Raw genomic sequence first — 13,881 nt, 5'->3', positions numbered from 1 at the left:
CTTGTTTTTTAAATGTGGAGCATGTGATCATGACTTTGTGATCAATTATTTTAAGCTATCGCCCAGGACTAAAGTAAACAAAGCATTCTACATGGCCAAAAGTGAGCCTGGCTCACAATCAACGTTCTTATTCATCCCAACCGTGTTCAAGGGCTTAAGGTCAGGGCTCTATGCTGGCCACTGGAGTTTCTCCACACCAAACTTGTCAAACCATGATTTTATGGACTCTGCTTTGTTTACAGGGACACAGTCATGCTGGAATAGGAAAAGGCCTCCAAACTGATGCCACAAAGTTGGAAGCATTTGATTGTCTAAAATGTCTTTCTATGCTGTAGCATTAACATTACCCCTCACTGGAGCTTAGGAGCCAAGCCCAAACAACAAAAAACAGCCCCAGACCATTATCCCTCTTCCACCCGTTACTGTTGGCACAATGTTTTCATGTAGGTAGTGTTTTTCTGGCATCCACCAAACCCAGAAGCATCCATCAGACTGCCAGATAGTGAAGCGTGATTTACTGCTCTAGAGCCCAGTGGCAGCATGCTTTACACCACTCCAGCCGACGCTCGGCAGTGCGCATAGTGATCTTTGGCTTGTGTACAGCTGCTTGGCCTTGGAAACCCATTTTATGAAGCTCCTGACAGACAGTTCTGTGCTGATTTTGCTGCCAGAGGCATTTTGGAGCACTGTGTGTGGCCTCACTCTGCGAGTTTGCATGGTCTGCGCTCTGTGGCTGAGCTGTTGTTGCTCGTAGTCACTTCCATTTCACAATAATAGCAGATACAGTTGACCAGGGGAGATCTCAAAGCAGAAATTTCACAAACCGACTTGTGGCAAAGGCGACATCCTATGACAGTGGCACATTTAAAGTTGCCAACCTCCTCAATATAACCCATTCAACTGCCAATGTTTTTATACAGAGATCACATGGATATGTGTTGATTTTACACACCTGCTGGGTGTGACTGAAACACCTGAATTCAATAGTTAAGAAGGATCTCCACATTTTTGACCAGGGGTGCAGGGGTGTCCAATCTTATCTGCAAAGGGTCAGTGTGGCTGCAGGTTTTCACTGCACAGGAGGTCACCTGATAAAACATTTGAATACTAAGACCAACTGATTAAACAACTGGAGTCAGGTGTGCTCCAACTTGTTTAGAGTGAAAACCTGAGGCCACACTGGCCCTTTACTTATAAGATTGGACACCCCTGACATAGTGTATGTTGTGCGTTTGTCAACAGACATACCATTTGTTTCTCTTGGGTCTGTTTTTGTTTGCCTGCCCCTACACATCTCGCAAAAACAAGAGTCTGTGGTTGGTCGATGTGCATGCCAGTCAAACAGCCCCTTCCTACCAAAGTAGGCAACTATGATCTCTTAATCTTAATTCGAGCTATAATTTACGTGTATGATTTAGGCCTCTTCTAGTGCACAGAGCGTGAAAGCTCATCAGTCTTTGTGGTTAGGTGTGTGCATGACATCTGACATGTGTGGTTATCACAAATGACAAAGACATGTCTTGGGAGCTGCTGATATGCTGACAACACAACAAAGGTAATGAGTAATAGCCAAAGCTTAATGAAACTGATGACAGTGCTCTGATGCAATCACCATCAGAGCACTGTCATCAGTTTCATTAATCTAAACTGAACGTGTAGTACAAAAACGTGTTTAACAGACATATTCAGTGTAAATTTTGTAAAAGGTAACTTGCAAAATAGCTGAGTCAAAAGATTTTAATAGGATGTTTATACCCTACAGTTTTGAAAAGTTGTGATATTATATTTCTGCAGATTCGCTTTATAGCATCAAGGCTAAAATTGCTAACAGTGAATGAAAGTGAAAATGTCTTGCTTATCAATCACATTTGGCATAGAGAACTGTAAAAAATTAGATTCTTATTAAAAGTATTTCTTTAACCTCCATTTGCTGGGACACCCCATGTATTCAAACCCATTATACAAGCCTCATTTGCTTTCATGTCATCTGAACAGTGACTAAATATCTAAACGATTCCCATAAATCTCACTTTGCAGGGAGTTCGCTATTACAGAATGCTGGAAGAGTGGTCAGCTGCGATTAGAGTTTTTAACCTGACATTGTCTGGCAAGAGCACAAGCCAGCACTTCATTTCCTGTTTAGCTGTGCCGGTTGCTGCGCTGGTGAGTGATGGTATCTTGTCCCCCGAGAGATCCTGTAATGTAGAAACTAAGAAAGCAGCATGGTTTTCTTATCAGAGCCTGCACATATATCCACCAGAAGGGCCTGAGCTTTTGTTCTGTAACTCCTAAGGAAGCTTACATAAGCCTTTTTCATGCTAGCCAGTCAGAAAGGACATTGATAAAATCCTGTTCTGTTAAAGAGTGACAGCTGAGAAGTTTTACCAATATGACTATGGTAATGACAGTTCTACAGAGTCCAGTTCTGTATTGATGATTTGACTCTTTTCTTAAAAGAGATAAGTGATATACTGGCCTACTTTAAAGAGATGCTCAAGTCTGGTAAACACATTCCAGTTCTTCAAACCCAAATTCCAAGATCTCCTCAAAATATTTCTGAACAACAAACCCTAAAATAGCCAAAAGCCTTTCCTTAATGTCAGTAAATGAGATGGATTTACAAGACTATTTAAAGATTCACTAAATATTGTAATATGTAGCCCCGTTTATGAGCTCTGTGTATTTAAAGACTGTTAAGATGGGATTTCTCTGAAAATAAGAGATTCCGCTATTGTAAATGAATGGAACTGAGTAACATGAATGAGTGAAGCCGCTCTGAGAGAGTCCAAACACTCTGTTGTATCTGGTTTAGGACTAGCACTGTGAGTGTCCAGGATCAATCTCCGGCTCTGTCTAAACACTCCCCAAGCTCTGTAGACCTGCAGGAGCCGGTTGAGACGTTTATGTGACGTTTGTGGAATGTTTACAGCAGGTTCATGAACGCGGGTTGATGGTGAATGCTTTGGAGCTCAGCCGTGATTCCGCGGAAACACAGGGGCGGAAGGCTGAGAGACTGAGTAATGGGATAAACTGGGTCTAAACTTATTGTTTAAGCTGAAATCAACATTTATTTCACTACCCAGCAGTTGTCTTACAAGAACACTTTTCATTCCCTGAAGGTCTTCCATGTTTGGTGGGACTGCGCAAAACTAAAACACTAACCAGGGCAGTTTTACAATAAAAAACTTAAAGGTAGATAATAGGAACTTTTTTCAGTTTTCAACATAAATTGAAAGTGATTGCTGCCCTTTACATTGTGTGTTAATTTCATGATGAATGGACCAAAAGAAATTACCCAAATTACTTGGAAAAAAGTCTGGTTCTATTGACTGACATTGAAAGTAATGTAGGTTTTTTCCTTCTGCTGTAAAGTTACCATTAGTTTTCTTCCGACGACAACTGCGATATATATATATATATATATATATATATATATATATATATATATATATGTGTGTGTGTGTGTGTGTGTCTGTGTGTTATACGTATATACATATATATGAATGAAGCGCCATCTGAGGGATCAAAGGTCATAGGCATTCGGTTGTGGCATTCAGCATTCTCCTACATGCGGAGATCTCTATGGATTCACTAAATCTTTTGATGATATTATGCATTTATTAGGTGAAAAACCTTCAATCCTTGCAATCACTTATTGAGGAATGTTGCTCTCAAACCGATGGATTATTCCAACACAATTTTGGGCAAAGTGGCGAGCCCCGACCAATCTTTCCCTATGAAAGACTAGGCCTTTCCTAAAAGCACCACTTACAACCAAGCATGACTTCTTCACCCGTTTAAGACATTTTTTTTAGCATTTCAAAACGTTCCTAATCTTAAATTAACCCTGTTCCCGCTTTTTTGGAGCGTGTTGCAGGCAAGATATTTATTAAAAGTTACGTATGAAAAAAATTAAGTTGATAAGGTAAAACCTTTTTTTTGTCTTTATACTGTTTTCGTTTAAATACAGTTCACATACTGTCCCAACTCTTGGAACTGAAGTTTGTGCACCACAACTTGAAGGTTGTTTAAAGCTTGAACAATCAACAATTGTCCTGTTCCTGTCTACATATCAAACATTTCCACAATCGCCAAAGTTCATAGCCTACACTGACAGAGGAAGGCTGTTTATATGTTTGACACTTTAGAAAAGACTGACTGATATTGCAGATTCTATGGCACTTTTCTAATCCAACTACATAATAATAACACTAGAAACAATAAATTCATATTTACACAGGGTTCTCTGCCTACCAGAAGAGGGGGATCTGGATTTTGACAATGGAAGTAAGAAGCCTGGCCTTTTAAAGGCTGAATCCCTCTGCCATCTGCACAAACAAAAGGAGCCCTGCACAGGAATTACATAAACACAGTGGAGGAAAGGATTTTAAAAGTGTAAGTTACATTCCTGACCTGATGAGTCTCCAGAGGTAGGACATAAGACAGGAGGAGACAATGTTTAGGCAGAGCGTGGTGAGCTGTGAATGAGTCATATGGAAGAGAGCTTGGACAAGCTCTGTTGCTCGCTCTCTGTAGTGCCACTAATCACAGCATAGGGCCTTTCATTGTGACACAGCTGGCGTGACGCAAGTAAAGTGTGTGTATGAGTAGAGAAACACGACAAGAGCATGCATTCATCATGCTGGGGTAACTGTTACTGGTACTTACATACGGTTTAAAAAAAGGAAGTCTCAGTTAGGCTTCCTTTTTACACACTCCTATTACACTTGCACAAGCAGTTACATAGACACACACATGTACAAATATAGAAAGTACAAAGTGGTGAACTTTTAAAAATCGAGACTCTTTACTATTAAAGACAATTATATTTCTTGCTATGGGAAGCTTAGAACCATTTTAGACTTCCTAAATATTTGTGATTCTGCAATTGCTGAAACAATACATCATGGGTGGTTTTCCTTTTATACAAAAAACCACTCTTGAAAAGAACCCAGAGACTTTCACACCTCAAATGGCTTAACAGGTGTACCACAAGGGTCTGCACTGGGTCCTGTGTCGGCTCTCTTTTAGGATCAGTTTTGCAGCCTGTTATAATTTGCAAAGAATTACAGGGTCATCTTGGATGAAAAAGTATACACTTGCAATAAGTAACTCAGGCCTGTAAAATTGTTCTTTTAGGCTAAATCAGTCCCTATTTTAAAATATACTCAAGTCAGACCATGATTCCAACTTAAATGCTTGCCTTAATTCATAATTCATAAAGCACTGTTGGCTTAAGATGCCACTTTTTGCTTTTCTGACACCAATCCTGAAACCTTAAGGATCAGTAGATACTATTACCAGTGTCGATATCATTTTTCTTCTTTGAAAAAACCTACTAACGTTTAAAATGAACTACTTTTAATTGAAGCACTTTCCTTAAGATAAACATCTTAAAGTAGGCTATCATGTTCAGACTACTCAAACACTCTACTACCCCACAGGAAGAAATACACAGCCAACACCACATCGCACAATGTTATTACATGCTAGATCTGATACAGGACTGGATTGGAAGCAATCTTTTTCCCTTCCAATATCCGATCTGGCATTTTCTGCTGATATATGGTAACTTGTTCAAAATTCACCTCATCCAATATTTATTAAAACACCCTTTAACTACTACTGTCTGACAAATGTACAAGAAGCATGGTCAGGGTAAATTTAGCATGTAGAACCTTATCAAACCTAAACAGATGCATAAATGCAAAATGAAATGTAGGAAAGGAAAGGAGAGGAGAATTACAGACTGGGGGCTTACAGATGATTTGGTTACATAACCATCTGCCATGTCTGGTTGCACCAAAAAGACTCACAAAATACTCACACAGACAAATATAGATGACACAAACACACCATGTGTGCGCAGGTCTATGCCAGTTTAGGATGCTGCATTCTGTTAAATTTGTGCAAAAAACCACTGTGTGGACAAAACACAAATATATGTGTACATTCATTTGGGAATGCTATAGTTTAACTATGCCAACAGTGCTAACTCTCAATACAAAAAGGTTCAATCCATTTTATGTGGAAGCTTAAATGCAACATACCTGGACCACTTTCTGTCTTGCACAAAGAGGCATCAGTTCAAGGTTATGAAAGGTTTTCTTTCCCAAATATGAAAGGTTTCAGCATTGGAGTTACAGTAGCATTACAGCCCTAAAACTAGCATTTAATATTTGATTTTAGTGATATTCTGTCACGCAACATTGCATCCCTCGGAAAAGTTTGAGCAAATTCATGATTTTGTACCCTTTTTGTGCTTTCATGTTCTCTCACAACAATACCCCGCATTATGCAAATATGTCATACTGCATCTGCTTGCATCACCATATTGGGCTTACTTGCAGAAACATCAGCAAGTATTCCGCATCAGCTATACATAAAAAATAAAATACAATAAAAATTAAAAAATTGAAAATAGCCCATACTTAAGCATCTGACCCAAAGCCCTCTAAGCTTTTTAGAAATTGCACACACCTTCAAGATAAATCATCTGAAAGTGGTTTTCCTAGTTTGTAAACAACAAAAAAATCTCACTCAAGAAATCCTGCAGCAGGAAATCAGTAGGCATGTTTTCAACTGATATAGCGATGGTTAACTGTTTTTTTTTTTTTTTTTTTGGTGAAGTTGTCCCTTTAATATAACACATACACACAAAATACCTTGCATGCAGTCCTCTATACGGTGGACTAGCTGGTAGGACTTGCAGCGGTCCAGCAGGGTTCTGATGGCTGGTAGTGGATCCAAGACTATAGTCTCTGGGTGAGCATCTATGTAATCCTGCAAATCCAGGGCAAAAGGTCACATTTACTAAAGGAAGGACTCGGACAGAAATTAGAGCTTTGAACAAATGTCTTTTCAGGCATTAAGAATTAGGTTAAAGCACAAATGCAAAATAAAGGGACAGCAATCACTGGCAGTACAGCACAGCTATTCAAATTGACTACGCTACTATACCATTTGTGTGTGAAAACTAGACATTTTTGTTTTGACTAAGCAAGTTATCTCAGAAGCATGATCTGGCATGTGCGCTCACATGCGCACACGTACACACACGCTCACTTCCTGAGCTCCGTTACGTCACACACACTGTGCACAAGGCTGTCAGGTTTTTACATAACACCACCACCCTCCTAGGGCTCTGTCTTTCTCTTCATAATGCTCTCATTGCACCATCACTTCTCTCTCTCTGTCTCTTAAAAACATCAAACACTCATCATCACAGTTTCTTTTCCCCCTAAAATCTCATCACTGAATTTCTCCATCAGTGTGGCACTTGGCCGCTTTACTCATTTCTCTCCTTTTTCACACTGCCTTGCTTCAACAAACACATTAGCATACCACGTCTGCGCCAGCATGTTTTTACACAGCCTTGTATGAAAGACTTCTTCATGCATGTATTCTTTCACTGTCGCCCCAAAATCTTCACACATGCATGCACACGCACTGTACATGCGCGTCTGCTATGTCAGCAGGAGCATCACTGTGTGGGGAGGAATGCACATCTTGCCAGCACAGATCAAACAGAGGAACATGTTATGTAAGGCAACCATGCTGCCATCAGAAAATAACAACTCTAATCTTTCACGAGGTCAAAATGACCCATATTTCAGTTCTGAAGGCCTTGTATGGCCGTTTACACTATCAGTGTAATATTAATTATGACTCCATTGTAAAGTGTTGTCTTCTTTGTTCCGCACACAGAAGGAGTAACCATCCATGAAGAGCAAGGTTATCCTCTACACGTCGTTTAAAATGGGGGAAAAAGAAGGGAAAGTTATTGCTTATTGCAATGGTGCATATTTCATCATTTCTGACCTGACCCAGTAAGATAAAAACTACATATTACAAATGCCTCCAGCAAAGGCTAGCAGACAGCCTTGCATTTATATCACAGTATTACTATAAATGTTGAATTATTTATTGCCTCTTTTCATTAAGGGAAACAGGCAGAATGACCTCTTGGAGAATACAACAGAACTGCACAATAATCACATTGTGAGAGGAAAGGATTATGAGAAATCATTTCGTGGTTAAGCTGTCGCTCTGCAACCAGGTATCTGACTCTTATCCAAACTGCATGGATCATGAAAGATTATAATCTTCTATTTAAACTATTATTAAATGTGACATGTTTGTGGGTTAACGAACACATTTTGTAAAAGTGAGTAGTTAGCTGATACATTGTTTGCTGTCTAAAAACTTTCAAAATATAATGTTGTCTTCTAAGCTCAGCACTTTAAACAGTTCATGGGTTGCAAAATGTAAAAATAAAATTCTCTTATGCAGATGAATGTGCAGCAGGGTATAAATAGTGCAGTTATATCAAAAAGGTCACTTCAGTACAAGGTTCTACCAGAATATCATTATCTCATTATATTAAACCAGTATAATCCTCTATCATTATATTATTCATAGTTGTCCAAAAATTCCTGTGAAATATTTGCTTGATTAATTATGTTCATTTGACTTTGCTCAGGCACTGTGGGCTATGGGTTTCAATACATTTTTAACATGCCCTCGTTAACTGCAACTCACCGCTCAGAAGAGTGTCACACCTGCGGTACGCAAGTGGCCACTTGCAGCACCAGAAGAGGAGGTGCTGATTTTTCAATCAGAACAGACTTTGCCTTCAGCCAAGCGAGCCTGAGAATTTAGCTAGCCATGCAAACTTTGTTATGCAAAACTTTTTTTAAGAAGTCTGAGCATAGCGTACATAAATTTTGTTCATAATTGATTTGACTGGCTATAAGCTTTGATATCTTGACTTTATTCTTGTTACTGCTAACTGTGCAGCCTTTAGTTTGCTAAACTAGCAACTTATGAGAGTACTGAAGTTACATCAGCAGTCATGTGTAACAGATGAAGTAGTTTTCTACATAAATCCCAGTTTGAACTTAACCAATAGAATGGAACTAAGTATATATTGTTATTGTTTATAAGCAGCTTTGTCTGCCCTTTTTACAGGGCTTGAAAAGGGAAATGTGTTAGACTGCAATGACTTCTGTGCAAGTTCTGCTGCTGTTGGTGACAACTGTGTTTACTTGATCCCTCACTTTCCAAAGCCCCATCTAACACACTTCACTTTAGCTAATCAAATAAGCTATAAAATGTCTTAAGGAACGTCCCTTAAGCCAGTGTCAGGGATTCCCCCAGGGAAAATGAGGAGATGAAGTTGAAGAGGGCATGTGAAAATGAATATTAAAACAGTCAGTAGATCTCACCATGAATGAGATGGAGGTTAATTCTGGGCCAAACTTCCTCTTCCTAATACAAACATCTACACTTAGATCTGCACTAGTGGTTATTAAGAGTGCTATACTGTCTTTTCCCTTGTATGTGGTTAAATCATGACCAGAGCATTATCTTTTAAGATGTGCCTAAATTAAGCAGCAGACACCTGTACTCTCTTAAATGTTTTTAAATGTTATATAATGTGCTTTGCAAGGATCCTGTCTTGCCACTATAATTTATATGATGGATGATAGATGAATGAGATGCATCAAGCTATCTTCAGGGCCATTTACTAATATGACATGGCATATCACTCACTACATAAGCCAGACAAACTAAATCTCTCCTGTGACACTTTACAGACCCTCAGTCACTGAGTGAAATATGGGAAGACATTACCCATAAATATGCATGCTGCTGCTGTCATTAGAAAACCTTGTTAACGCCATTTTTTTTGGTGCTTAAAAAAAGCCAAGATGCGTTTTCAGTAATACAAGGCCTTCTTTTTGACACTGACAATATACAGTATGATACTTTGGGTGTGTTTCATCCAAGCTCACCTGCACACGCTGGACCAGCAACAGGGACTGGGTGTCGTTCTGGTCCGCCTCCAGGATCAGGTCCGTCAGCTTGTGGATGATGACGTCCAGCGGACCCTGCTCTTCTAGAGGCTGGCTCAGATCAAGCTGAAGGCAAGGAGAACAATGGACGATCAGTTAAAACTGCCGAAATACGGTCAGCAAAAAGATCTGAACCTCAGGTTGTGCTAACAGGAGCTCAGGCTGATCCCTTGACATTTACTCATTACCAAGTGGACAGTTTAATATTGCATTATACTCTATTTACTGCACTGCTTTCATTGTCATATGCTGGGTCTGATGCCTCCAATGAAAGCATACTATATCAACAAGGACAGTGCACCATTAACTTACTTAAAAACTGAAAAACAGCACTGGAGTGCATTTATGAATGACAAGAACTAGAGTCTAGACAACACCGAAGCTGCAAAAAGATCAAGACAGGACAGAGTTGAGTCATGCACTGATCTGGGGGCCCTAAAGGAAAAGGACATATTTGTTCGACTTACTCAGTCTAAACTGTCATGCTGTGTCAATAAAAGCAAACTCAAGGAATCCCCAAGCTATCAAAATGAGCTGCGCAGACAAATGTGATGGTTTTGCAAGACTGCTCAAGAACAATTACAGGGCTTCACAGTTACCCATTTCAGTACATTCACTGTTTACTCATATTAAAAGATTCTAAACATTATATAATAATACTACTACTACTACCACTACTACTACTACTAATAATAATAATAATAATAAATGCTTCTCAGTATCTTTCAATGTCTTTCAAAGTTTTTAACATATAAAACCAGTTTAGTTTCAGATAGATGTATAAAATGAATTCAGTATGCTAGTCATGTGCTATTTAATTGCTTTCAAATAATTTGTAGGAAGATTAATCTTTTTATTTTGGTATAAAATACTTTTTATATCCAGTTTATCAAATTTAAATCTGCACAACATATTTGATTCCAAACATTTGACCATTACTGTATATCTTAGCCTTATAATCTGGCTTAGTTGTTAGCAACTAAAAACAAGTACAGTGCCCATAGAGTAAGAGTTCTTAAGAATACTCAAAAGTTTCCTTCTTTTTACTCTTTTATGCATTTCAGAATAAGGAATCAATACTATGAAAGGATTAGGGCTGGCCCAGAAACTCGCAATAAACAGATCTGCTCTTTGAGCTGTAAACCTCCTGTAAAACTGTTTAATTATAAAAGCAAAGGAGAAACAAAAGCTGCATGAAGCAGTTACATGACTGCGCTGGTGTTCCTGTTGGAGGGAGCGTGGATGAGATGCAAGGTGGGGCTCAGATAGGGATCCATATATTAACATTTGAGAAGATTCATCAAACTTATTGTGCTTCCGTGGCATCAATGTCTTATCGCGAATTTTGCACTGAGCATTTTTGGCATAGTCAGATAATCTAAAGTGCTCCAACACACTTGATTTCTTAGGGATCTTTGCTTATTCAGCTTCAATGGCCACAGTTGGTTTTGCTCTGAGGTGAGGCGACATGTATGCCTAGGATAAATTATGATGTATTCAACCAAACCAGTTGTAATTTATTTACATTTAACATATTCTACATATTATATAAAACACTTGTTCCATCAATTTAAACTGATATCAAACTGTTCTTACTACAGGCCTTTGCTGATGAAATGTATTTTAGTGTACAATTTTGCCTTAAAATATAAAGCCTCCAAATACTAAATAGAGAAACAAATACCACTTAATGAATGAACACTTGAGTATTCAAATTATCCGGTCAGGCCTAGAAATGATACACATGATATCATGTAGTGACCAAAAAGTGTTAAACAAATGAAACAGTCTTTGCCTTTGATGTAGCTTTGCACACTCCTGGCATTCTCTGAAGCATTTTCATGAGCAACCTCTTGGGATGCTTTCCCAGCAAGCTTTAATAAAGTTTCACATATACTGAGCACTGCTGGCTGCTGAAAATGACTTCTTATTCATCACAGAATATATTTTTTTGGAAAAAAATTCATAAATGTTTACCAACCAAACAATTTACGGTTGTATGCAGAAGTATAAACACCCCAGTCAAATTTCTATTTGCTTCCTAAATATGGCATTTTTGGCTAAATTGAATGCATAATATCTATGTATTTGCAGTAACTGTGCATTACAATGTGCAGAAGTGTGTTCTCTGTAGAGAATGTGTACTTAATTTCACTTGGAAAATCAACAAAACATGTAATTTGACCAGGGGCATTGAAATATTTGCATTTGACTGTATATATGTCTTTGAAACACATTTCTTCAGCATAAGCCTTTATATCATACATTCAACCTGCTATCTCCAAAGTTTACACTAGTGCTTTGAGTGCAATTAAAAATTTGTCCCCTGGACATTTTACAAACCTTAATCACTGTGTTATCACATTAAGTCTCCATGGAAAAGGAAACAGCGATCAGACAATAATATTTACAATTTGAAATGAGTCTCTTTCCTCAAAAGGCTCATTCTGACAGTGTTAGAGCACTGATGACATGAAAAGTGAAGAGCTCTAACGTCGATGCGCTGACAGGCTCACTCTGCTGCATGTCCTCCTAATCTCCTGCTTACACTACACAGAGAGGCCAGGCCCCAGACCACAGCCGTATGTGGAGTGGAGAGAAATACATACGCCAGTCTGCTACTCCAGTTATTTCCCTGGAAGGAAGGTTTCATACACAACACCTTCACTCGGAACACAGAATGTAAACAGTGATCCTTTCTGGAGTATAAAAAAAACAGAAACGGCTCTCGCTTATGGCTTGACTGAACGCTGATATTTTGATGTTCTGAACATATTTTGTCACTGAAGCTTCATTAACAAGACTAACACTAGTGTAAAGGCACTTACTGCTACTGCCATGCTTGTTCATGCAGACACAGGACTGATAATTTATTCATGAAACGCATCAAAGGTAGGGCAACCTGACACAGCATGGGACACAATACACCAATATTTGACCGTCTGCTTCTCAAGGCCGTGTATGAACTACCCATGTCTGCACGAACATGTTGAGTCTAGACTGCATGCAGCCGAGATGTGGCCTTTCTCTCCTCACTCTCTTTATTAAAACATACAATATAGAACACAACAACCGCCAATTAGACTCCAGTAATAATTCTGAGGAAGTAATCACTAATCACATTCAGCAATATAAAGTATAGCTTTAACTTAGGGTGCAAGGGGGATGTGTTTTCACACACACTGAGAAAGAGGCCAAATAATACAGCACATTCTGTTAAAGTCAAGAGCTGAAAGCTTGACTTTTTTTTTCTTTAGAACAAAATTGTTAAATTATTAAATTTTTCATTTTGCCAGCAACAGTATTGATTGCTGCAAATAATTAAAGCTTAATTACAACTTCAACCTTAGTCTTTAAACCTATTTATTTTTCTTACATAGAGGGTGAAAGAGTAGAAAAGATTATTAAGTCCCAAAAAATGGAATGTATATTTACTGAGCTGGTTTATAAAATAAGAGGTACAGACATTTTCTTAAAGTTAAATAATTGGCATCATATAAACATTTTCTAAAGATGAAATGGAACTTTCATTGCAACTACCAAACAAGCCTTTCTTCAAGGCAAAGTACAAGGACTCAGGCAAAACGTCAGATGCTTGTCAAAGTTATTAACTCACATCAAACTTCATGTTGCTGACACTAACTTATTTTTTAAAAAATGTACAAAAGTACAGACAAAAGTCAAGTTTCAAGCTGCTACTATTATTCTACTCCTACTCTATACTACTATACTATTATAGAACTATGCAACAAACACTTCTGTTGATTTATATATTCTACACAGGAGAAACCTGTCTAAATGTTATTTTTTACTAGGTCACAGCTTTAAAACTGCAACGTACAGTACAGTGCAAATGCAAGAAACTGTAATTCTGAGGTAATTAGATATAAGATTATTGACTTGCATTGAGGAAGGGGACAGACAAAGGAAAATACACAGGAGAAAAAAAAGGGGTATTAAAAACTAGAGCAAATGGGACTCCTAATATCCATGCAAGACCTGGTAGACCACAGAAAAACATCAG

The 13,881-nt window shown here is 38.4% G+C and overlaps 1 protein-coding gene across 1 annotated transcript in view; it reads right to left on the bottom strand.

Annotated features, from left to right (window-relative positions):
* Positions 1–13,881, bottom strand: part of itpk1b (inositol-tetrakisphosphate 1-kinase b) — a 41,158-nt gene that overhangs the window by 11,136 nt on the left and 16,141 nt on the right. The window contains exons 4-5 of the mRNA XM_036593897.1: positions 9,798–9,923; positions 6,666–6,783 (exon numbers count right to left, since the gene is read on the bottom strand). Coding sequence (XP_036449790.1) covers positions 6,666–6,783; positions 9,798–9,923 — 244 coding nt within the window. The remainder of the gene's footprint in view (positions 1–6,665; positions 6,784–9,797; positions 9,924–13,881) is intronic.

This window comes from Colossoma macropomum, unplaced genomic scaffold (genome assembly GCF_904425465.1).
Source record: "Colossoma macropomum unplaced genomic scaffold, Colossoma_macropomum, whole genome shotgun sequence".
NCBI lineage: Eukaryota > Metazoa > Chordata > Actinopteri > Characiformes > Serrasalmidae > Colossoma > Colossoma macropomum.
This window is presented reverse-complemented; position numbering and strand designations above follow the sequence as displayed.